This window comes from Oreochromis aureus, linkage group 3 (genome assembly GCF_013358895.1).
Source record: "Oreochromis aureus strain Israel breed Guangdong linkage group 3, ZZ_aureus, whole genome shotgun sequence".
In the NCBI taxonomy this organism is placed as follows: Eukaryota; Metazoa; Chordata; class Actinopteri; order Cichliformes; family Cichlidae; genus Oreochromis; species Oreochromis aureus.
In genome coordinates, this window is record NC_052944.1 from 30664390 (window position 1) to 30690913 (window position 26524).

At 39.5% G+C, this 26524-nt stretch overlaps 2 protein-coding genes across 2 annotated transcripts; both read left to right on the top strand.

Moving 5' to 3' along the window:
- The first annotated feature begins 1602 nt into the window (after nt 1–1602).
- LOC116315024 lies at nt 1603–7743 on the top strand. The gene is made up of 7 exons (XM_039609923.1): nt 1603–1908; nt 2288–2418; nt 2601–3746; nt 4168–4404; nt 4502–4726; nt 5004–5067; nt 5700–7743. The coding sequence occupies exons 1-7, from the start codon at nt 1731–1733 to the stop codon at nt 6770–6772; spliced, it is 3054 nt and encodes a 1017-aa protein (XP_039465857.1). The 5' UTR covers nt 1603–1730; the 3' UTR covers nt 6773–7743.
- Nucleotides 7744–12922: 5179 nt separating this feature from the next.
- LOC120439178 lies at nt 12923–20115 on the top strand. Its single transcript, XM_039609925.1, has 8 exons — nt 12923–13210; nt 13817–13947; nt 14093–15232; nt 15654–15890; nt 15988–16212; nt 16489–16552; nt 17177–18640; nt 20081–20115. Exons 1-7 carry the CDS (start codon nt 13033–13035, stop codon nt 18247–18249), a joined length of 3048 nt encoding a protein of 1015 aa, XP_039465859.1. The 5' UTR covers nt 12923–13032; the 3' UTR covers nt 18250–18640; nt 20081–20115.
- Nucleotides 20116–26524: the final 6409 nt, after the last annotated feature.

The following is a 26524-nucleotide window of genomic DNA, read 5'->3' on the forward strand; positions in this document are numbered from 1 at the left end:
ATTGGACCTTTTGTCCCAGCTAGAAGGGAGTGTCCTTCGGCAGCCTCCAGCTTTGGGTAAGGGATCAGTCATTTTTTTATTGACCTTGAACACTCGATTCTCAATATCACGCAAGGTGTATCAGAATTGTTGGGTGGCATTTTCTTCTTGGTGCAAGGACAGGAATTTGGACTCAGTCTTCTCTCCTTTGAAAGACATGCTGTGGTATCTTTTTGAAACTGGCTGGGCTGCAAGTGACTGTGTTTATATAAGATCTCAACCTGCACGGAGTGAAAGGAGACACATCCACATGGTTTACTGCTACTGGCAGTCATCCAGAAATTGACAGAACCGTAGTTATCTTTGTTACTTCCATTAACTCATGTAGAAGACACAAGCCAGAGGTGGAACATGCTGACTCTTATTTCTGTGCATTTCTAATGATGACTGGTAACAAGTGTGTGGCGCTGTGATTTTAGAGTCCGGTGTCCATCAAAACTTAGAAACCCTGCCAATAAAGATACTGGAGACAGAGAGGACCATAAAGGGTGATATGTGCCTCGGTACCTGATGTCTCCTACTGTAAATGTAAAACAGCACAGTTTACACATACTACACTCCACTACACAAGGTAACCAATGCCAGTCTAGTGAAATTGGAATTTAAATGTATTTTTCAGCCTATGGTAGTGCTCCACAATTGCATATGAACATTTAGAATATTCCTATTGGTCTAAAACTGTCATTTATGGGTCTGTATATTTACTGTGCCTCCTTACAATACTGCGATTTCCTACACATACCTTCAGTGCAGTGAATGCAAGTTTAGCATTGAACTTGCACTCAGTGCACTAGTGCTCATACAGCACTAGCCGAGGACGGGATCACAGACCCATGAGAATGACTCAAAACCCAGCGGATCTCCCACCACACCACTTGGTCCCATAGGGATCAAGGTCCAGCGAGCCCCAGACCCAGGCCCACACATACACACAGAAACTGCACAGACACACTCATCTATCCACATCCACCCCACGGACGAATGCCTCCCCACCATAGCCAGCAGCCCCGTTGTTTGGGGTGCAGTTAACCCGTCCCCTGATCATCAGTCAACCACACCGTCAGGTAGGACATAGGAAATGGGGATGTAAGGACCGGCTTGTCCGTGTTAAAATGGTCTGTTGGGTGCATGTGTTGATGTGCGTGAGTGAGTGAGATGTAAAAAGTGAATACGACTGTGTGAAAACTAGAGCGCTGTTAAAATTGAGCGGAGAAATGTGGCACGATAATGAATGGCTTTTCTAAAGACAGAGCATTGTTTATATCTTTGGTAAAATCTATTTAGAAGTGGCACGTGTTCACCTCTGGGGATGTCTGATTTTTTTTGTAGTATCCTGCTGTTCTGGCTCTTGTGAACAACTAGCTTTAAAAGTGTTAATAAAACAAAATTAGTAATTACAGAGGCATTTAATAAACGTAGGGCCTACTTGGATGAAGAAAACTGGTTTTAGATGGTTTCGGTACGGGGAGCTTTGGAAGACTGGTTTACCACAAAGGTGTAGTTATTACTGTTCTAAATTTATCATCACCTGCAGGCGCGTTTGTTTAGTCATGTGACCTTTATGACGCACACAGGTGTTTGTGCACATTGAGGAAGCCTGCAGATCGACTAGCAGGATCAGTCCTTTACTCCGATCAGAGAGTGCTGCGCACTTACAAGTCGCTGCTTATGTTTGGTTCAGTTACAGCGGGATGATGGCTGATCGTTACCAGCACCCGGTTTTCTTTGAGTGTGAGAGTCTTAAAGAAGAACATCTGACGAGATTACAAAAATACTTCGGTATTCGCCGCAAATCGGGCGGAGGAGAGTGCGGACCGGTGACCACAGTGGACGAAAACGTCTACAGTGTTGCTTTCCTAAATAAAAAAGGTAGGTTTATTATGCATTTTAATCGGTAATTATATTTACACATTAATTATGTACGGACAGTCTCCAAATGACCACTTATTATTATTATCAATAATAATATTTTCTCTCAGTAACCGTATCAGAAGGTTTTTGCTGTTTAGGAACTAATAGACTTTCACAAGTGAGTCACTGGTGTCAATGGGACACGTAAGAAAGGAAACGCAAAACAAAAGTCTGGAAAGCGAAACTTATTACACAACATTTGTTGATCAGCAGCCGACAGTGAGTGAAAAGATAAGAATAAAGAAGAAGGAAAAAAGAAACATAAAAACGAAAATAAGTCACATAAAAATAAATTCTACATGAAACTCAGTTTGTAACTTGAGATATCTATTTATAGATCAGCAGCGAGTCCTTCAGAGATCAGAGCATGTTTTGGAACTTGAAGATTGTCGTTTGGTGATCTTTGTCCGAGAAAGTCTGGAAAATGACACCTCTCACCTCACCACCCCCACTTCTGCTCCAGCAGAGGTAAATTTCATGTTTTGATTTAATCAAGATCTTTGACAGTTTTATGGATCCATGTAGAATCAGCATTGTCCATTTGATTATAATATTAATATGAGCAGAGTTTGCTTTATCTCTATCTATAATATACATAAGGCGGTCTTTGTTGCCGATTGATACCTCTTCTCATTTGCATGTCTTCCCAGGCACAGACTCCTGAGCACATTACTGCCTCGTCTCTTCCACCAAGTGATGAAGAGTATGAACTACACGTTGATAATTATCTCCTTCGTTACCTGAAAGAATGTCCACATGCTCAGCAAGAACTTGAGAACATGCTTGCCTGTTTAGCCTGCTCTGCTGATCTTTACTGTGAGGAGGGGAGGGTTTTAGTGAGGAGACAAGCTCAACCTGGTGCTGCAGATGAAGTTAGTGATTGTAAAGCTAAAGTAGACGCTTTCTTTGGTGGCTACTTGTGCCATTATGAGGTAAACCCTGACAAAGTTGAAGCTTTGGTTCAGTCCAGCAGCTCTTGTCAGACTGCAGGTGAGGTGAAGGTGTACACAGATGAGTCTGGGAAGGCTGTTGTTGTTGGAGAACTGTCTCTGGTTCGTGCCAGGTTGGTAGACATTGAGCAACCTTCAAGTTTACGTGACAATATGGCATCTCTGAGTTTGAGTGAGGAAAGCACAACCATTGCTAGCTACAGCCTTTGTGATGGGCTCCAGGTGTTTGTGTGTCAGGGTGACATCACCAAGCAACACGCTGATGCTCTGGTAAATGCAGCCAATCAGGACTTGGAGCACTCTGCGGGTGTTGCTGCTGCACTGAGTCGAGCTGGTGGTCCTGAAATACAGAGAGAGAGTGATGAATTAGTGAAGTGTTTTGGGAAAATTCCCATAGGAGAAACAGTAGTGACCACAGGGGGTAACTTAAAGTGCAAGAAACTGCTTCATGCAGTTGTGCCTGTAGGTGGAAAAGCAAGTAAGAGAGATAAGCTGTTACTGGAAAAAACTGTCCATTCTGCTTTAAAGTTTTCAGAAATAATGGAGTTTCAGTCCATAGCCATTCCTTGTATCAGCTCAGGTGTCTCTGGGGTTCCTCTCACTGTGTGCACTGAGGCAACTGTTGCTGCTGTGAAGGACTTTGGCAGTGTGGGAGGTCGAAGTCTGAGGAAAATCATCCTGATTGATGACAGAGAGGAGGCAGTGAGGGCCATGCAGGAAGCATGTGACAGGCTTCTCCAAGGGATAGATACACCTGATGAAGATACAGCAAGAGGAGCCACTGCCAGAGCTCCTGGAGGCAGAGTCCACATGGAGGTTATTCAGGGATCGATCGAGAGCCAGCAGGTGAGAAACGTTGCTGATAAGATAGATCACACCAACACAAGTTAGTTAGTTTGAATTGATAATTCACTAGCTGCGCCCACATCCTCATCTTAGGTTTGACAGTGTTTTAGTAGGTAAAGGTGAATGCTTGGACATGAATTGAGCTGTGGTTTGGGGAAGACCTCAAAGGGGACTGGTGACGGCTCCCATGCCTGGCAGATCCCCATGTACTAAATAGAAGTGAAGAAGTTAAAGAATTGAAAAGGGGAGAGAGGGTGGGACACGTAAACGAAAATGAACAGCTTGCAGAACTGGGGGAACCAATAGAACCAGAAGGAGCGTATTTGGAGGCGTGGTCCCGCTCCTGAAATTCCGATACATAATCTCCAATTTACATAAAACACATTTTCTAAGCCCACCAAATCTCCTGCTCTTCTCCTAGGTGGATGCTTTGGTGTCTCCTATGGTTGGCCATGATCCTCTCTCTACCCGTGTTGGAAATGCTTTGTTTGAAGTAGCTGGACCCGAGCTGACCACAAGGTTTAGACAGGAAGCAGAAGATGAAACCATGCCTGGTGACTCAGTACTGCTGGAGGACTTACCTGGACTTCAATGTAATGCAGTCTTCTTCCTCAATCTTGTTCCCTTTGATGGTGACCCAGACGGAGTTGCAGTCCAGGTGAGATAGTAAGGAATGATTTTATTAGTCTGCCTGTTTGTGAGGACATTTTTTAATGAAGCCATTTGTCATAATCCAATATTGTTATGTTCTATAGGTTCTTCGAATGAGCATCAACACAATCCTATCTTCTTGTGCGAAGAAAGGATTCAGATCTGTCGCTCTTCCTGTCCTCGGGGCTGGGATGGCCCTGCAGTTTCCTGCCAGTGAAGTGGAGAGGGTGTTAATGGAGGAAGTTCATGTGTTTGAAGAGGAGCGAGCGGGCATCACACCACTCCTGATCCGCATCGTCATTCACCCCAATGACGAGGAGTCACATGAGGTTATGACATAGCACTTTTCCCTAAAAATCAACTACTGACAATTAAGATGCTGATAGTTGAAGAATGCCAGCAACACCAAACTCTGATATTGATTTGTGCTTACAAAAAAGAAACTTGGAATATAATAATCAAATATGTTCCAATAGTAAAAGCTCATTTACCATCTCATTTGCCAATATCAGTCAGCAGGGACAGTCTCATCTGATCCCATTATTATATGTAATATTATACTGTACAGAAAGTGTTACTAATGCTGTTAATTTGTTGTCTTTACAGACATTTGGCTCTGTCCAAAATGACAAATTCACTGAAGATTTTCACCACAAAGACCCAGACCAAGGTGAGTGTAGGAAAATATTTACAACTAAGTATTAAAACAGTGTTTTTTATTTTATTTGTTTTTTTCCTTTCGGGCATCTAAAAATCTCGAGTTAAAAAAGAGACAACATCTAAAACATCAAGAAGGAATTACTACATCAGTTAGAGAATATAAAAAACATTCAGTCCATCACAGTGTACTAAATACACAGCATTTGGACAACAGCTCAAATACCCGAAATTTTGGAGGTTTCAGACAGTCTTGCATTAACCTTCCAAAGACTGAACAAAAGCTTGACCTAATTATCATTTAGTGATCAGGTCTCATATTATCCCTCCTGCTACAGACCCATCTGTCCTCACACCAACATTGGTTGCTTTTGAACACTTTGAGCCTGTGTCCTACTGAATGAAGTGGTCAACAACCTGAAACCCACAAGTTGTATTCTGGATATTTATAATAACCAACCAAAAGCTTGGCCTAATAGCAAACTGCATTCTCCTCTTATTCTTTAGCATTGATTCTGTGTCTGACTAAGCCTATACTGTAAAATCTGCTTCCTATTTCAAACCTCAAACCATGACCAAAAAATATTTCAAAGGCAGCAAAAGTAAGAAACAAATGTACTTAACAGAGTCACTGTTCTCCTCTAGAGTCAACTACCATGAGGCTGGTCCTGCTGGGAAAAACTGGATCTGGGAAAAGTCACCTGGGTAACACCATTCTTGGAGAGGAGCTCTTTGCCACTTACCCCTCTCCAAACTCTGGAACAATTGAATGCCAAACAGAAACCAAAACAGTCAGTGGAAGAAGCATCACTCTGATCGACACCCCTGGTTTCTTTGACACAGGAAGGTCTGAGGCGGATTTGAACTCTGAGATAATGAGCTGTATGACAGAGTGTGCTCCTGGGCCTCATGCTTTTCTCATTGTGCTTCGAGTGGATAAATTCACAGAGCATGAGCAGGCTGTCATCACTAAGATATGTCAGTGTTTCTCAGATGAAGCTCTAAAATATGCTGTAGTTGTTTTCACTCACGGTGAACAGCTCGACAAAAATTTAAAAATTGAAGATTTTGTCAGTCAGAACAAAAATCTGAGTGATCTGGTGTCAAAGTGTGGTGGTCGGTGCCACGTCTTTGATAACAAACACTGGAACAACAACCAGCCAGATAACTACAGGAGCAACCAGTTCCAGGTGGAGGAGTTACTGAAAACAATAGAAAAAATGGTGGCGGAAAGAAACGGAGGCTACTACACAAATAAAACGCTGCAACATGTGGAGACGGCAATACGAGAACAGGTAGAGGACATTAGACAGTCAATGCCAGATAAAACCCCAGAAGAGATCAGAAATCAGGCTAAATCTAATGTGATCAATAGGTTTCTGATCCAAATGGCAGGGACTGGAACAGGAGCTTTGCTCGGTGCTTTTTTCGGTGTAGTAACATTGGTTGAATTTGCTATGAAATCTGTGAAGAACCCACAACTGGTGAATGTCACAACAAAGCTTTCCAGATTTGTACCAGCTGCACAGCAACAGAATGCATTAGTAGCTGCTGGAGCAGTAGGCTTGGTCGGAGCAGCAACTGGAGGAGGAATAATGGGAGGTGTAATTGGAAATAAAGCCGCTAAAGATGCAGAGTCACTTTCAGACGCTGTACAGAGAACATATAAGGCTGTACAGGAGGAAAGAAAATCTCTTACTCATGTAAGATTTTCATAATAACCAGGTACAGTAGTCCCTCATTTATCACGGGAGTTACGTTAAAAAAAATAAAAGCCAACTTTAATTTTTTACAGTTATTATAGATGTTTTAAGGCTGTAAAACCCATCACTACACACTATATACAATTTTCTTGTTGTGTTTGACATTTTTGTGTTTGTTTGGAGAAAACCTACAAACACACAGGACAGCTCTTCAGAGTCACGCTGCTAGCGATCGAAGATTTATGTAGATTTGACTACCTGAACTCATTCTGTACTGTACAGGAGACACGGCACGAGATTGATTGGCAGTGGTCTACAGGACGCAGAACACAATGCGTTGTTAAAATTTTTAAAAAAGAAAAAAAAAGAAACAGGTGTTGTGTGATGCCTTTTACGGCGTTGCACAAAATTAGTGTTCATTTGGAATCTGGTTTTTGGCAAACTATCATATATTTAGTCAGCAGTTTCCCTCCTTCATGAAGGAGATTTTGTTCTTCAGCCACTTTAGCACTTTATCTACTAACATTTTGTTTTATCTTACTCCCCTTTGGTGGTGGGAACATATTGTTTGGTGTATTTATGTTCAATAGGTTTGTGATCCATAAACAACTAAAACGTTGAGCTTAAAGATTCTCACAACATCTATGAGTGTGATAGCTGTGTTTATGGGGTTGTTGCTTGAACTACCCAGTGCCTTGATTCACTGTGATCATAATTTTTCATACAGATGTGACTATGTGGAAGAATGTTTGAGACCATGAAACACACCAAACTTTAAAAACAATAACAAAACACAACAACACACTTAAGATTGAAGAAATTAGGTTTTGTTTGATTTTTCCCCGATATTGTCAAATCTCTAATTTTACTTAATTGTGAAGTATCTAATAATAATAGAACTACTTGACATGTGTATGCTATATTGCTGATATGATTGACAGATCAAAGATGTCTTATTAAGCAATAAAAGCTATAATTTCTGAAAAGGTTTCCCATTTCCCGTGCCACAGTTTTGCTGTTGTTGTACTGCACTTACATTTTGTGATCAACAAGAGACTCTAAGAAAAGGCTTCGACTCATGTGATGCCATTACCAGCATTAACATCAATTTTATTCATATAGTCCCAAATCACAACAGCAATCTCCTCATTGTGATTTGTAAGGTAAAAACCTCACAATAATGCAGAGAAACCCCAACAATCAATGTGAGCAAACACATGGCAACAGTGGTTAGGAAAAGTTCACTTTTAACAGGAAAAAAGCTCCACAAAAACCCGGCTCAGGGAGAGGGCATCCATGTCCTGTGGCCCTTTAAGGGTTAGGAGAGGTACACAACCTGTTAATAAGAGCCAGAGATTATTAATAACTAATGATTCAATGCGGAGAGATGTATACACTAGGGATGGCACAATACCCCTTTTTAATGTCTGACACCGATATCATAAATTTGAATATCTGCCGACACCGATATGAATCCGATGTAGTCTGTTTATGATCAATAAAAAAACTGAATTCATTTTGCTGAATGTTGTATAAGTTCATACTCAAATTTGAAAAAAGAAACACTAAACATTATTATACTTATAAAAAAATAAACTGCACCCAAAATATTTTGCAGTTCAACAATATTAATCTTTTTATTTGAACTTTTAGCAGAAATTTAAATGAAGTTAAAGTATTTAAAGTAATATTTAAAAAGTAATTTAAAATGTGATTTTATGCATATTTCAAAAACTCTTTGGTTCTGAAAAAAGTGCAATATGAGCACAAAATAATGTTTATATTCAACAACTTAGAAAAAAAAAACAAGTTGTAGAATGGATTCCTTTATACTTACAGCTGAACATAAATAGACATCCAGAGTGGAAAGCAGTGCAAATAAATGCAAACATGGCCTATCCTGACACTCATCTTTTATCAAGATGGATGTCAGTGTAAGTTGCTTCTAGCACATTTAACCTGAGATTGAATTTTGTGTAATTTAATACAAAACTTAATACAAGTATGAAAAAAGTGTTTTGGGGGTTTTTTTGGAACCATGAAACTGTTTAGCCTACAGCACTGCGTTTTGCAACGTAAAACTTGAGTCTATCCATTGTAAGGTCAGACTTAGCAATGACAAAGCACAGACGTCCAAGCTCCATATATCGGTTGTTAAGCTTAACGTGGGGATGCTTTGCAAACATTCAGAGATGAACCTACACACTTGCTTTACTTCTCTGGAATAGCTTGCTCGGAGGTGAAATGACAGTTTGGCAGCACGTAGCGAGGCTCCAAATGCTTTTAGTGTGTAGTAACTTCACAACGCCAACAGGTCTCGCACACAACAGCCGCTCTATAACGTGACACATACTGCTCCGACGTGCTAAGGTCACAATCTGGATTATGCCACGTCACAAGTTTTGTGATATGCTTTTGTGATATTTGATGGATCAGGGTACAGTTTTTATTTCTTTCCAATAACTGATCCAGTAATTTAGGTCAGGATCGGACCGATGCCAATACTGTATATCGGATCGGTCCATCTCTAGAATAAGCACACCGAGTAAAAAGTTGAGTAAAGAAGAAACACTGAGTGGCAGGGCTGTGCAGAGATTTTTGAAGGGCATGTGCTCAAAGTTTAAAAGGGGCAAACAGAACTGGGGTGACCCACATGTCCCAGTTCTGTCAGATGACTCTCGAGTCATAGTAATTAAGTTTGTCTGTCTGCGACCCATTGTTCTGCTTGGGAAGTAGAGAGAGAGAAAAAGGATGGCATAGAGGTCAGAACATCTCTGCCCCTACAATGCAATCATTTAGCAAATGGAAATACTTTTAGGTTTTATTGTTCTTAATCCATGTTTATGGTTGTTTGTCTATGTTTGCTAAATTCGTACTCATATATACTTTTTTTAAAATGTTCATATCAATACAACAGGATGGACAGCAGCTCCAGATAGTCTAGAGAAGCCAGCCACAGGTTTAGAGAGATGAGAGGGGGCTGCACCTGTGACATCTAGTTTTGTCAATCAGCTTTCCTGAACACTTTTTAATCTTGCTTAACATTACTAGCTTGCTCAATCTAATAAAGCGATGTTTTAGACACAAGTCACTGTTAGAATAATGTTATTCCCAAGTTCATTCAGACATGACATCAGTATTGTTGAGTTTAGCTGTCTTTATTGATGGCAAAGCGAGGCTTTCGCAAAAACACTGAAGCATTTGAGGCTTTGAAACAATGTGAACGTCTCGTGCACAGTGACACCTGCTGGCCAGTTTGGCTATCAGTACATCTCGATGATGCTGTTCTGTGAATCAGTGACTCAGACAAACACAGCACATTTCCAAACAAACCTACTTGTTATACCTCACTCAGTAATTGTGATCAACGCGTTTCTCATTTGTTATGAAAATGTTTAAGGAACAGTTCACCTGTATTTAATGTATTTTTTTCATATTTCTTTAAACCGTGTAAATATATTCTTTAGGGTCGTGCAGTGTGTTAGTAACAGATTATAGTGAGGATGATGTAAATAATGCAGCAAATAACATTTTCTATTAAAAGTAGACAAAAAAACAACAACTAGAGTCAGGCTGAAAACTTCTGTTTTATTTTCTCTTTAAAAGCAGAGGCGGTTTTTATTGAGATGTTTTAGCGAATGGAGCTCAGTCTCTGTTTTTCTCACTTTCATTTATATAACAGTAATTCAAATAAGATATTTGTATATTATTTATGTTTCTTTATATTTAATTGATTACACTTTAAGCACTAGTTTAAACTAGTACAAGGTTATTGACCTGTCTATAATAGTCTTCAGCAAAAATAATAAAGAGAGTGATTGAAAGTAGAGCTGGGCTATATCATACCGTTCACGGTAATACCGGTATAATGTTGGCCAATGATAAGAAAATGAAATATTGCGATAGAATATGGTAAAACGCACATGCGCAGTGCCTTTGTTTACATACACACATGGCGGCGACGCAGAATGAGAAGAGCGAAAGCGGATCATTGAATGAAACGGATGGTCCAGAACTGGTTTGTAAAAATGCTGCAACTTCAGTAATGTGGAACTGGTTTAACTTTCGTCCGTCAGATACACAACAAAGCACTATTTTTGGTAGAGCATGCTAGCGGGCCGTCGTTATTACCGTGTTTTTTTGAAAATACGGCACACTTAAAATCAATCCTTTGATTTTTCTTAAAATCGGCAGTGCCCCCTATAATCCCGTGTGCCTTATGAATGAATTCTGGTTGTGTTTACTGACCTCGAAACGATTTTATGTGGTACATGGCGCTCGAAAATCTGCCAAATGTTTCAGTACGACTTTGCTAAGCTACGACCCCGCACCGTTTGATGGATTGTCGGAGCATTACGGCTATCGTAGGCAGCAGCCTCGCGGAGTGATACGTACTGTGCTTCAACATAATATTACCGTATTGTGTGTGTATAACCTCTTTTTAAGTTTTGTGGATATTATACATGGTTATGCTGAGGATAAGTTGGCCAATTTCCACTGGAAATGCCTTTTGGTTAAACTGTCAGCAAGGATTTGCATTTGCACTGTTAATTTTTTACATAACTTTAATGCACTTAAAAAGGCTGCTTGTTTAAGTGAAAATACGTTGACGTTTTTTTTGTTGTTTTTTTTGCACTAATAAAGTTGAGGAGTTGTAAAGTATTTTTGTCTAGTGTCAATTATATCATCAGTTATATCGTTATCGCAAATTTTCAAATGTATATCCTGATAAATATTTTTGGTCATATCGCCCTGCTCCAATTGAAAGTGCATTATTTTCTTTTACACATGCGGGTGTAATAAATATAAGCGGTGGTATCAAAATGGCCTGTATTTGTATAGTGCTTTACTAGTCCCTAAGGACCCCAAGGTGCTTTACACATCCAGTCATCCACCCATTCACACACACATTCACACAACCACCCTGGGGCGCACTGAAAGAGGCGAACACATGAAATCAGTAAATACAGGTCAGCCCAAATGTGTCTGCTTAAAAAAAAAAGTGAATCCTTCTGCGTGGTAAGAAACAATGTCACCCTGTCTTGTCTGAGCTGCTTGGCATCGTACAAGCTCATTTTGAGCCTGGTGCTGAAGATTCACCAGCTGGTATTGGCTACAGTGCCACTAAAGGAGAAAGAAAAGCTGATGGAGGTCTACGGTAAGACTGATAGGTATATCTGCTACTTGGGCACCACAGACAATCATAGGCACTATTCAACGGTGTCAGGTGCAGCAGAAAGGTTGGCTGAACAGGTGGAGACAACGAAATATTGTCAATGTTAACCTGGAGTGGTTGAATTTGACTAAGCAACAAACAGTTATATAAAGATATTTTAAGAGGCCAAAAAAGACAATGTGGGTACAATAACACAGTCATGAAGAGTCATGAAGATACTTGCAAAACAGTTAACTTACTTTATATAAAACTCCTTTGTAAATCCTATTGATTACAGTCTATTTGTCAATATATGCAAAGATATTACATATAAATATAAAACAAAAAAACCCAAACAAATCACATCACTCTTTAGCACAACACCGACAGTACGAGTACAAAGATGTCAACACACCTCCTGAGATTGGATGTGAGTTGAAGTAGAAATCTTTCACATTTAAGTCAGATGTATTAACAACAGAGCATGTCCTCGTACTGCACCTCAAAAGGGTTTTAGAGAGCAGGTCATGAGCTTTGGGGCCAGATTAGGTTTTGACTAAGTTTTACTTGTGCTCAAGCTGCATCATAGCAAAAGCTTCACAAGATTAATATGTCACTGCAATTGTTGACTTATTTAGTTTCTGCTTTCAAATGGATGAAATTGACATTTTCATAGAAGTGCTTTACTTAATGAGAAGGATATTGTACAGAGCACCTGCCTTCAGACGCACATGCTGATATCTTCAGTCATAACTTAAACCACCAGGTGTATGGAAAATATGATGAATGGAAAGTTGCACAGGTACAATGTGATGATAATAATAATAAAGATCAGTAATTACAGAAGTCCAGAATTGGATAAAGAAAACTGGTTTTAAAAGGTTTTCGTACAGGGACCTTTATAAATTCTTTAATGTCCAGACTGGTTTATCACAGAGGCGTTGTTATTACTGTTCTAAATGTATCATTACCTGCATGCACGGTTGCTTAGTCATGCGCCCCATGTGACGCATATACGAGAGAAACCTGTAGCTCGACTTGCAGAATTAGACATACAGTGCGATCAGAGAGTGCTGAGCTCTTGCAAATCGCTGCTTATATTTGGTTCAGTTACAGCGGGATGATGGGTGATCAGACCCAGCACCCGGTTTTCTTTGAGTGTGAGAGTCTTAAAGAAGGACATCTGACGAGATTACAAAAATACTTCGGTATTCACCGCAAATCAGGCGGAGGAGAGTGCGGACCAGTGACGAGAGTGGACAAGAACGTCTACAGTGTGGTTTTCCGAAATAAAAGAGGTAGGTTTCTCATGCTTTTGAACACACACACACACACACACACACTTACAAATGACCATTAATGAATAATTTAATGTTGTCTTTCGCTTAAAATAGCAGTAACAGAAAGGTCTCAGCTGTTTAAGAGATATTATATTGTAACTGCTGAAGTACAGCTGTGAGTAGTGAAAAAGGAAACGTAATCGAAAGTTTATCTGGAAAGCGAAACTTAACGTTATACAAAGCATTTGGTGATCAGCAGCTGCGAGTTCAGGAAATTACTGAAACTATGATTTCCCACCGTCACATTTGAAGTCTTTCCTCTGTAAATGTGCTGGTTAGACAGAGAAAGAGAGCTACTCGGATATCTCTGCATGTGCAGTTTTTATTGTATTTGCTGTTTGTACGTGTTGTAATACAGGAAGTAAAATAAGCCGTACAAGCCTTGTGTAGTCAGGGAAATATTGTGCGTGTGACACATTTGATATTAAATTAGATGTTTTACCTTTTGGTCACTCGGTGAAAAGAGAAGAAAAAACACTATAAAGAAGGCAAAGGACGAAAAAAAAAAAAAAAAAAAAAGGTTATATAAGAATTCAGTCTGTAATTTGGGATATCTGTCTACAGATCAGCAGCGAGTCCTTCAGAGATCAGAGCATGTTTTGGATCTTGAAGATCGTCGTTTGGTGATCTTTGTCCGAGAAACTCTGGAAAATGACACCTCTCACCTCACCACCCCCACTTCTGCTCCAGCAGAGGTAAATTTCATGCATTAATTTAATAATCTTTTTTAATAGTTTTATGGATCCAAATGAACATTGTCCATTTCATTATATTATTAATGTAAGGACAGTTAGCTACATGTTGATAGCTGTTCTTATTTGCATGTCTTCCCAATCACAGCCTCCTGAGAACATTCCTGCCTCGTCTCTTCCACCAAGTGATGAAGAGTATGAACTACATGTTGATAATTATCTCCTTCGTTACCTGAAAGAATGTCCTCATGCTCAGCAAGAACTTGAGAACATGCTTGGCTGTTTAGCCTGCTCTGCTGATCTTTACTGTGAGGAGGGGAGGGTTTTAGTGAGGAGGCGAGCTCAACCTGGTGCTGCAGATGAAGTTAGTGATTGGAAAGCTGAGGTAGACGCTTTCTTTGGTGGCTACTTGTGCCATTATGAGGTAAACCCTGACAAAGTTGAAGCTTTGGTTCAGTCCAGCAGCTCTTGTCAGACTGCAGGTGAGGTGAAGGTGTACACAGATGAGTCTGGGAAGGCTGTTGTTGTTGGAGAACTGTCTCTGGTTCATGCCAGGTTGGTAGACATTGAGGAACCTTCAAGTTTACGTGACAATATGGCATCTCTGAGTTTAAGTGAGGAAAGCACAACCATTGCTAGCTACAGCCTTTGTGATGGGCTCCAGGTGTTTGTGTGTCAGGGTGACATCACCAAGCAACACGCTGATGCTCTGGTAAATGCAGCCAATCAGGACTTGGAGCACTCTGCAGGTGTTGCTGCTGCACTGAGTCGAGCTGGTGGTCCTGAAATACAGAGAGAGAGTGATGAATTAGTGAAGTGTTTTGGGAAAATTCCCATAGGAGAAACAGTAGTGACCACAGGGGGTAACTTAAAGTGCAAGAAACTGCTTCATGCAGTTGTGCCTGTAGGTGGAAAAGCAAGTAAGAGAGATAAGATGTTACTGGAAAAAACTGTGCATTCTGCTTTAAAGTTTTCAGAAATAATGGAGTTTCAGTCCATAGCCATTCCTTGTATCAGCTCAGGTGTCTGTGGGGTTCCTCTCACTGTGTGCACTGAGGCAACTGTTGCTGCTGTGAAGGACTTTGGCAGTGTGGGAGGTCGAAGTCTGAGGAAAATCATCCTGATTGATAACAGAGAGGAGGCGGTGAGGGCCATGCAGGAAGCATGTGACAGGCTTCTCCAAGGGATAGATATACCTGATGAAGATACAGCAAGAGGAGCCACTGCCAGAGCTCCTGGAGGCAGAGTCCACATGGAGGTTATTCAGGGATCGATCGAGAGCCAGCAGGTGAGAAACGTTGCTGATAAGATAGATCACACCAACACAAGTTAGTTAGTTTGAATTGATCATTCACTAGCTGCGCCCACATCCTCATCTTAGGTTTGACAGTGTTTTAGTAGGTAAAGGTGAATGCTTGGACATGAAGTGAGCTGTGGTTTGGGGAAGACCTCAAAGGGGACTGGCGACGGCTCCCATGCCTGGCAGATCCCCATGTACTAAATAGAAGTGAAGAAGTTAAAGAATTGAAAAGGGGAGAGAGGGTGGGACACGTAAACGAGAATGAACAGCTTACAGAACTGGGTTAACCAATAGAACCAGAAGGAGCGTATTTGGAGGCGTGGTCCCGCTCCTGAAATTCCGATACATAATCTCCAATTTATATAAAACACATTTTCTAAGCCCACAAAATCTCCTGCTCTTCTCCTAGGTGGATGCTTTGGTGTCTCCTATGGTTGGCCATGATCCTCTCTCTACCCGTGTTGGAAATGCTTTGTTTGAAGTAGCTGGACCTGAGCTGACCACAAGGTTTATAAAGGAAGCAGAAGATGAAACCATGCCTGGTGACTCAGTACTTTTGGAGGACTTACCTGGACTTCAGTCTAATGCAGTCTTCTTCCTCAATCTTGTTCCCTTTGATGGTGACCCAGATGGTGTTGCAGTCCAGGTGAGATAGTAAGGAATGATTTTATTAGTCTGCCTGTTTGTGAGGACATTTTTTAATGAAGCCATTTGTCATAATCCAATATTGTTATGTTCTATAGGTTCTTCGAATGAGCATCAACACAATCCTATCTTCTTGTGAGAAGAAAGGATTCAGATCGGTCGCTCTTCCCGTCCTCGGGGCTGGGATGGCCCTGCAGTTTCCTGCCAGTGAAGTGGAGAGGGTGTTAATGGAGGAAGTTTATGTATTTGAAGAGGAACGAGCAGGCATCACACCACTCCTGATCCGCATCGTCATTCACCCTGATGATGAGGAGACACACGAGGTTATGACATAGCACTTTTCCCTAAAAATCAACTACTGACAATTAAGATGCTGATAGTTGAAGAATGCCACCAATACCAAACTCTTGTATTGATTTGTGCTTAAAAAAAGAAACTCTGAATATAGTAATCAAATATGTTCCAATAGTAAAAGCTCATTTACCATCTCATTTGCCAATATCAGTCAGCAGGGACAGTCTCATCTGACCCCAGTATTATCTGTAATAATATACTGTACAGAAAGTGTTACTAATGCTGTTAATTTGTTGTCTTTACAGACATTTGGCTCTGTCCAAAATGACAAATTCACTGAAGATTTTCACCAAAAAGACCCAGACCAAGGTGAGTGTAGGGAAATATTTACAACTAAGAATCAAAACAGTGTTTTTTATTTTATTTGGTTTTTTCCTTTCTAAAAATCTTGAGTTAAAAAAGAGACAACATCTAAAACATCAATAGGGAATTACTACACAAGTTAGAGAATATAAAAAACATTCAGTCCATCACAGTGTACTAAATACACAGCATTTGGACAACAGCTCAAAATACCGAAATTTTGAGGTTTCAGACAGTCTTGCATTAACCTTCCAAAGACTGAACAAAAGCTTGACCTAATTATCATTTAGTGATCAGGTCTCATATTATCCCTCCTGCTACAGACCCATCTGTCCTCACACCAACATTGGTTGCTTTTGAACACTTTGAGCCTGTGTCCTACTGAATGAAGTGGTCAACAACCTGAAACCCACAAGTTGTATTCTGGATATTTATAATAACCAACCCAAAGCTTGGCCTAATAGCAAACTGCATTCTCCTCTTATTCTTTAGCATTGATTCTGTGTCTGACTAAGCCTATACTGTAAAATCTGCTTCCTATTTCAAACCTCAAACCATGACCAAAAAGTATTTCGAAGGCAGCAAAAGTAAGAAACAAATGTACTTAACAGAGTCACTGTTCTCCTCTAGAGTCAACTACCATGAGGCTGGTCCTGCTGGGAAAAACTGGATCTGGGAAAAGTCACCTGGGTAACACCATTCTTGGAGAGGAGCTCTTTGCCACTTACCCCTCTCCAAACTCTGGAACAATTGAATGCCAAACAGAAACCAAAACAGTCAGTGGAAGAAGCATCACTCTGATCGACACCCCTGGTTTCTTTGACACAGGAAGGTCTGAGGCGGATTTGAACTCTGAGATAATGAGCTGTATGACAGAGTGTGCTCCTGGGCCTCATGCTTTTCTCATTGTGCTTCGAGTGGATAAATTCACAGAGCATGAGCAGGCTGTCATCACTAAGACAGTTCAGTATTTCTCAGATGAAGCTCTAAAATATGCTGTAGTTGTTTTCACTCACGGTGATCAGCTCGACGAAAATTTAAAAATTGAAGATTTTGTCAGTCAGAACAAGAATCTGAGTGATCTGGTGTCAAAGTGTGGTGGTCGGTGTCACGTCTTTGATAACAAACACTGGAACAACAACCAGCCAAATAACTACAGGAGCAACCAGTTCCAGGTGGAGGAGTTACTGAAAACAATAGAAAAAATGGTGGCGGAAAGAAACGGAGGCTACTACACAAATAAAATGCTGCAACATGTGGAGACGGCAATACGAGAACAGGTAGAACACATTAGACAGTCAATGCCAGATAAGACCACAGAAGAGATCAGAAAGCAGGCTAAAACTAATGTGATCAATAGGTTTCTGATCCAAATGGCAGGGACTGGAACAGGAGCTTTGCTAGGTGCTTTTTTCGGTGTAGTAACATTGGCTGAATTTGCTATCAAAGCTGTGAAGAACCCACAATTGGTGAATGTCGCAAAAAAGCTTTTCAGATTTGTGCCAGCTGCACAGCAACAGAATGCATTAGTAGCTGCTGGAGCAGTAGGCTTGGTCGGAGCAGCAACTGGAGGAGGAATAATGGGAGGTGTAATTGGAAATGAAGCAGCTAAGGATGCTGAGTCACCTTTAGAAGCTATACAGAGAACATATAAGGCTGTAGAAGAAAAAAGAAAATCTCTTTCTCATGTAAGATTTTCATAATAACCAGTGTTGAAGTTTAAATTTATAATCTGAATGCGTATTTGCTGGTCATATTGCTTTATAGAAGAAAGGTCTAACTCTGTGCCAAAAAGTCCTGACAGGAAATGATATGCGTTTGCAAAAGCATGGTAACTGCATACTTTTGCAGAGCATAGGACCAGAAAGTGAAACCAACTAGGCTGTTTGATCGAAACTTAAAGTGTATGTGACGTAGAGCAAGTATATAAATACCTAGGCTTCCGTTTGTATTTCAGACTTGGGGTTTTGTGTGTGTGTTCAGGTCTCGATATCCGGATATGTAAAATAAAGATCATTTTTAAAGTTAAAAGACCACTTTGAGCCGTGTCCTTTTTTCGCCGTAAAGAATCTAAAGAACTGGATTTAATACCAGGTACAGTAGTCCCTCATTTATCGCAGGAGTTGCGTTAAAAAAAATAATAGCCAACTTTAATTTTTTACAGTTATTATAGATGTTTTAAGGCTGTAAAACCCATCACTACACACTGTATACACTTTTCTTGTTGTGTTTGACATTTTTGTGTTTGTTGGGAGAAAACTTACAAACACACAGGACAGCTCTTCAGAGTCACACTGCTAGCAATCGAAGATTTATGTAGATTTGACTACCTGAACTCATTCTGTACTGTACAGGAGACACAGCACGAGATTGATTGGCAGTGGTCTACAGGACCAGGCACGTGCAGAGGGGGGGGGCTGGAGGGGCTTGAGCACCCGCCCCTTTCCTGATGGGTGCCCAAAGTGCCCTTTTGTTGAGGCAACTTTTAAAAATTTTTTTATTTATTTATTTATTTTTTTTAAATGTGTGTGTGCGTGTGGAGTCCTGTCTGTGCCCCTCAACAATAATATTTAACTATTAATCACAGTTTTGCTAAATAAAAGGATCTGGCTTGCCTCAGTCACATGATCACTATTAACCAATGATCGCCCTTGACGGCAGAACACGCTGGTTACGAGCCGGGAACGAGCTCATAAAGAGCACGCGCATTTTTAGTGGTCCGGAGCTGTAGGAGAAACACAAATTAACTCAGAGACAGACTGATGCGACAAAACCAGTAAGTAGCTGTACAGCACACACTGTAGTCTAAAGCACACAGGAGTATTAGCTTATTATGTACACGTTGGTAAGCTGTCTTGTTGCAACTGACGAACTGAAACAAATGAGCGTGCTGTGTGTGCAACAGCGCGACAAACATTACCTGTCCTTTTATTAACTGCACAAGTAGTGCTGGTCATAGCTGCTGGCTCACTGGGTAAGACTGTCATGGTTCTGTAGCTCTGTCACCGTTTTAGGGAACATATTTAGTTTTAAAGTAAGTTACAGGGCTTTTCCTGCCTTTCTGGAGGGATTATATTTCACTAAAAACGATCTAATATGCATGTCCACATAATTATGGATTATCATAATTAGAACATTTTAAAAACATACGCTGTATTTTAAAGAACATACATTAAGACACATTATATTAGATTTACATTTTAAAATGCTGATTTTACAGCAGTAAAATTATTGTATCTCTACAGTTTAAAAATGTAATAAGCTTTCTCCCTGCACAGAGTGGATAGTGAAACAAATGGAATCATCATAAATACATTATTTCATATTTATTTATCCCCTCATTGCTTTATTATTGTAGCTCTAGTAATAAATAATAAGGGAAGGATTCTGGATCAGCACCATGATGCAAACTTGTGCCCACAGTATATACCGTATTCTGAAGAAGGTCTAAAATGTCCCTGTGTGTGCGTGCATGTGTGTTTTATTTATATGGATTTTTTTTGTAATTATTACTCATGATATAACATTGTCCAGACATGGCTGATAAGGACATGAGGAGGAAACAGTAGGAGCTGTGTGAGGCTACTAAAGGCAGTGGATCCCTCAGCAGCTGGATTACAAAGAGCACAGGTAACATTAACACATGTACCAGTTGTTGGAGACGTATTGCAGTATAAAAATAATAATAAGCACAACTGGAATGTTTTGCTTCTATAACATTTTTCTGTCATTTTATGATAGATTAAGTGCAGGAGTTGGTAAGTGTGGATAATTAAATTATAGTTTATTGCAATAGCAAGTTGTGCCTTGTTCTCAGATACACAGCAAGTGGAGAGTGATAGATGAGATGAGGGGATGGAAGGAAGAAGAGAAGCAAAGAGTGATTCACAGGCAGAACCTAGTTTATTTCTCAGTTTTTTGTTGCCTTATGGTTCCAAGCGCATTTTGTTGTTATCTCATGACACTTGTTTAATCAGCTACCATCTCTCCTATGAACTTTTTAATGTCTACAGTCTCAGATCAGCACAGCCCTGCCCTCCAGCACTATCAGCAGCAGGAGCAGCAGAAAACACAGGCTACGTTTGCTTTGTCTCACAACAGTGATATAGTATGATGCGATCCCATATTAGATTCTTGATGAATGTGTGTTTTTGTTATTCAGCCTGGTTCAATGTGCCCCTTTTTAGCTTTGAGCACCCGCCCCTTTAAACGTCTCTGCACGGCCCTGTACAGGACGCAGAACACAATGCGTTGTTAAAATTTAAAAAAAGAAAAAAAAGAAAGCCGTAAAAGGTGTTACACAAAATTAGTGTTTATTTGGAATGTGGTTTTTGGTAAACTATCATATATTTAGTCAGCAGTTTCCCTCCTTCATGAAGGAGATTTTGTTCTTCAGCCGCTTTAGCACTTTATCTACTAACATTTTGTTTTATCTTACTCCCCTTTGGTGGTGGGAACATATTGTTTGGTGTATTTATGTTCAATAGGTTTGTGATCCATAAACAACTAAAACATTGAGCTTAAAGATTCTCACAACATCTATGAGTGTGATAGCTGTGTTTATGGGGTTGTTGCTTGAACTACCCAGTGCCTTGATTCACTGTGATCATAATTTTTCATACAGATGTGACTAAAGTGGAAGAATGTTTGAGACCATGAAACACATCAAACTTTAAAAACAATAACAAAACACAACAACACACTTAAGATTGAAGAAATTAGGTTTTGTTTGATTTTTCCCCGATATTGTCAAATCTCTAATTTTAACTTAATTGTGAAGTATCTAATAATAATAGAACTACTTGACATGTGTATGCTATATTGCTGATATGATTGACAGATCAAAGATGTCTTATTAAGCAATAAAAGCTATAATTTCTGAAAAGGTTTCCCATTTCCCGTGCCACAGTTTTGCTGTTGTTGTACTGCACTTACATTTTGTGATCAACAAGAGACTCTAAGAAAAGGCTTCGACTCATGTGATGCCATTACCAGCATTAACATCAATTTTATTCATATAGTCCCAAATCACAACAGCAATCTCCTCATTGTGATTTGTAAGGTAAAAACCTCACAATAATGCAGAGAAACCCCAACAATCAATGTGAGCAAACACATGGCAACAGTGGTTAGGAAAAGTTCACTTTTAACAGGAAAAAGCTCCACAAAAACCCGGCTCAGGAGAGGGCATCCATGTCCTGTGGCCCTTTAAGGGTTAGGAGAGGTACACAACCTGTTAATAAGAGCCAGAGATTATTAATAACTAATGATTCAATGCAGAGAGATGTATACACTAGGGATGGCACAATACCCCTTTTTAATGTCTGATACCGAGATCATAAATTTGAATATCTGCCGACACCGATATGAATCCGATGTAGTCTGTTTATGATCAATAAAAAAACTGAATTCATTTTGCTGAATGTTGTATAAGTTCATACTCAAATTTGAAAAAAGAAACACTAAACATTATTATACTTATAAAAAATAAACTGCACCCAAAATATTTTGCAGTTCAACAATATTAATCTTTTATTTGAACTTTTAGCAGAAATTTAAATGAAGTTAAAGTATTTAAAGTAATATTTAAAAAGTAATTTAAAATGTGATTTTATGCATATTTCAAAAACTCTTTGGTTCTGAAAAAAAAGTGCAATATGAGCACAAAATAATGTTTATATTCAACAACTTAAAAAAAAACAAGTTGTAGAATGGATTCCTTTATACTTACAGCTGAACATAAATAGACATCCAGAGTGAAAAGCAGTGCAAATAAATGCAAACATGGCCTATCCTGACACTCATCTTTTATCAAGATGGATGTCAGTGTAAGTTGCTTCTAGCACATTTAACCTGAGATTGAATTTTGTGTAATTTAATACAAAACTTAATACAAGTATGAAAAAAGTGTTTTGGGGGTTTTTTTGGAACCATGAAACTGTTTAGCCTACAGCACTGCGTTTTGCAACGTAAAACTTGAGTCTATCCATTGTAAGGTCAGACTTAGCAATGACAAAGCACAGACGTCCAAGCTCCATATATCGGTTGTTAAGCTTAACGTGGGGATGCTTTGCAAACATTCAGAGATGAACTTACACACTTGCTTTACTTCTCTGGAATAGCTTGCTCGGAGGTGAAATGACAGTTTGGCAGCACGTAGCGAGGCTCCAAATGCTTTTAGTGTGTAGTAACTTCACAACGCCAACAGGTCTTGCACACAACAGCCGCTCTATAACGTGACACATACTGCTCCGACGTGCTAAGGTCACAATCTGGATTATGCCACGTCACAAGTTTTGTGATATGCTTTTGTGATATTTGATGGATCGGGGTACAGTTTTTATTTCTTTCCAATAACTGATCCAGTAATTTAGGTCAGGATCGGACCGATGCCAATACTGTATATCGGATCGGTCCATCTCTAGAATAAGCACACCGAGTAAAAAAGTTGAGTAAAGAAGAAACACTGAGTGGCAGGGCTGTGCAGAGATTTTTGAAGGGGCATGTGCTCAAAGTTTAAAAGGGGCAAACAGAACTGGGGTGACCCACATGTCCCAGTCTGTCAGATGACTCTCGAGTCATAGTAATTAAGTTTGTCTGTCTGCGACCCATTGTTCTGCTTGGGAAGTAGAGAGAGAGAAAAAAGGATGGCATAGAGGTCAGAACATCTCTGCCCCTACAATGCAATCATTTAGCAAATGGAAATACTTTTAGGTTTTATTGTTCTTAATCCATGTTTATGGTTGTTTGTCTATGTTTGCTAAATTCGTACTCATATATACTTTTTTTAAAATGTTCATATCAATACAACAGGATGGACAGCAGCTCCAGATAGTCTAGAGAAGCCAGCCACAGGTTTAGAGAGATGAGAGGGGGCTGCACCTGTGACATCTAGTTTTGTCAATCAGCTTTCCTGAACACTTTTTAATCTTGCTTAACATTACTAGCTTGCTCAATCTAATAAAGCGATGTTTTAGACACAAGTCACTGTTAGAATAATGTTATTCCCAAGTTCATTCAGACATGACATCAGTATTGTTGAGTTTAGCTGTCTTTATTGATGGGCAAAGCGAGGCTTCGCAAAAACACTGAAGCATTTGAGGCTTTGAAACAATGTGAACGTCTCGTGCACAGTGACACCTGCTGGCCAGTTTGGCTATCAGTACATCTCGATGATGCTGTTCTGTGAATCAGTGACTCAGACAAACACAGCACATTTCCAAACAAACCTACTTGTTATACCTCACTCAGTAATTGTGATCAACGCGTTTCTCATTTGTTATGAAAATGTTTAAGGAACAGTTCACCTGTATTTAATGTATTTTTTTCATATTTCTTTAAACAGTGTAAATATATTCTTTAGGGTCGTGCAGTGTGTTAGTAACAGATTATAGTGAGGATGATGTAAATAATGCAGGAAATAACATTTTCTATTAAAAGTAGACAAAAAACAACAACTAGAGTCAGGCTGAAAACTTCTGTTTTATTTTCTCTTTAAAAGCAGAGGCGGTTTTTATTGAGATGTTTTAGCGAATGGAGCTCAGTCTCTGTTTTTCTCACTTTCATTTATATAACAGTAATTCAAATAAGATATTTGTATATTATTTATGTTTCTTTGTATTTAATTGATTACACTTTAAGCACTAGTTTAAACTAGTGCCAAGTTATTGACCTGTCTATAATAGTCTTCAGCAAAAATAATAAAGAGAGTGATTGAAAGTGCATTATTTTCTTTTACACATGCGGGTGTAATAAATATAAGCGGTGGTATCAAACACATGAAATCAGTAAATACAAAGGCCAGCCCAAATGTGTCTGCTTAATTAAAAAAAAGTGAATTCTGCGTGGCCTGTATTTGTATAGCACTTTACACATCCAGTCATCCACCCATTCACTCTCACATTCACACACTGGTGATGGGAAGCTACATTGTAGCCACAGCCACCCTGGGGCGCACTGACAGAGGCGAACACATGAAATCAGTAAATACAGGTCAGCCCAAATGTGTCTGCTTAAAAAAAAAAGTGAATCCTTCTGTGTGGTAAGAAACAATGTCACCCTGTCTTGTCTGAGCTGCTTGGCATCGTACAAGCTCATTTTGAGCCTGGTGCTGAAGATTCACCAGCTGGTATTGGCTACAGTGCCACTAAAGGAGAAAGAAAAGCTGATGGAGGTCTACGGTAAGACTGATAGGTATATCTGCTAGTTGGGCACCACAGACAATCATAGGCACTATTCAACGGTGTCAGGTGCAGCAGAAAGGTTGGCTGAACAGGTGGAGACAACGAAATATTGTCAATGTTAATCTGGAGTGGTTGAATTTGACTAAGCAACAAACAGTTATATAAAGATATTTTAAGAGGCCAAAAAAGACAATGTGGGTACAATAACACAGTCATGAAGAGTCATGAAGATACTTGCAAAACAGTTAATTTACTTTATATAAAACTCCTTTGTAAATCCTATTGATTACAGTCTATTTGTCAATATATGCAAAGATATTACATATAAAACAAAAACCCAAACACATCACATCACTCTTTAGCACAACATCGACAGTAGGAGTACAAAGATGTCAACACACCTCCTGAGATTGGATGTGAGTTGAAGTAGAAATCTTTCACATTTAAGTCAGATGTATTAACAACAGAGCATGTCCTCGTACTGCACCTCAAAAGGGTTTTAGAGAGCAGGTCATGAGCTTTGGGGCCAGATTAGGTTTTGACTAAGTTTTACTTGTGCTCAAGCTGCATCATAGCAAAAGCTTCACAAGATTAATATGTCACTGCAATTGTTGACTTATTTAGTTTCTGCTTTCAAATGGATGAAATTGACATTTTCATACAAGTACTTTACTTAATGAGAAGGATATTGTACAGAGCACCTGCCTTCAGACGCACATGCTGATATCTTCAGTTATAACTTAAACCACCAGGTGTATGGAAAATATGATGAATGGAAAGTTGCACAGGTACAATGTGATGATAATAATAATAAAGATCAGTAATTACAGAAGTCCAGACTTGTATAAAGAAAACTGGTTTTAAAAGGTTTTCGTACAGGGACCTTTATAAATTCTTTAATGTCCAGACTGGTTTATCACAGAGGCGTTGTTATCAGGGGCGGAGCGGGGGGGTGGCTTACTGGGCTTAAGCCCGGGTTGTTTTTCCAGAAGCCCGGGGTCTTTTGGAGTGTAATTTTTTCATAGTTAGATGCCTGGCTGACAACTGTATAAAACAAAAAACTACACACAATATTCGAAGCACATAGTGCACACTGTGGGAATTTACGACTGTGCGTAAATCCCCCCTAATATTGGTATGATCCGAGCTCAGGCACTGAGCGAGGGGGCGGGGGGAGCTGCTGCGCTGTTGGAGAAACGGAGCGAGGCAGACAGAGGAGAGCTTAAGTTCGACCAGGTACCAAAGCAAATCATTCATACTGTACAAATAATGTAAATATGACGGTTTATCACGAAAGATTGATATCAAACTGATCACTTGACCCATATTACATTACTTCAAGTGAATCAACAAATGGCGAAATGAAAAGCCGAACAACAACAATGCTGTTTCTTTAGAGAGTCTTAACTTACATGTGTGTTTATTTCATATTTTCAGTTGTTTCCCTTCACGGCTAAATAAATCGGTTTCAGTAATGCACTGATATACAAGAATGGACATAAGGAGCTTCTTTCAAAGAAAAAACTCTGGTAGTATTTTATATATTATGCTTTGTATGTTGTTCAGTATATTTCTATGCAAAACAAGAGGAACTTCAATACACAGCAGTATATTCACAGTTGAAACCAGATATTTACATACACTTTATGGAAAACACAAGAACATTTTTTTTACTGTACAACATCAATTTAGAGTAAACTTGTTTTGTTTTGGATAAATAAATATTGAAATATCTTTTGAATTAGTTAAATGTCAGAATAAAGAGAAACAGAGCTGTCTATTTTAATCACTTTCA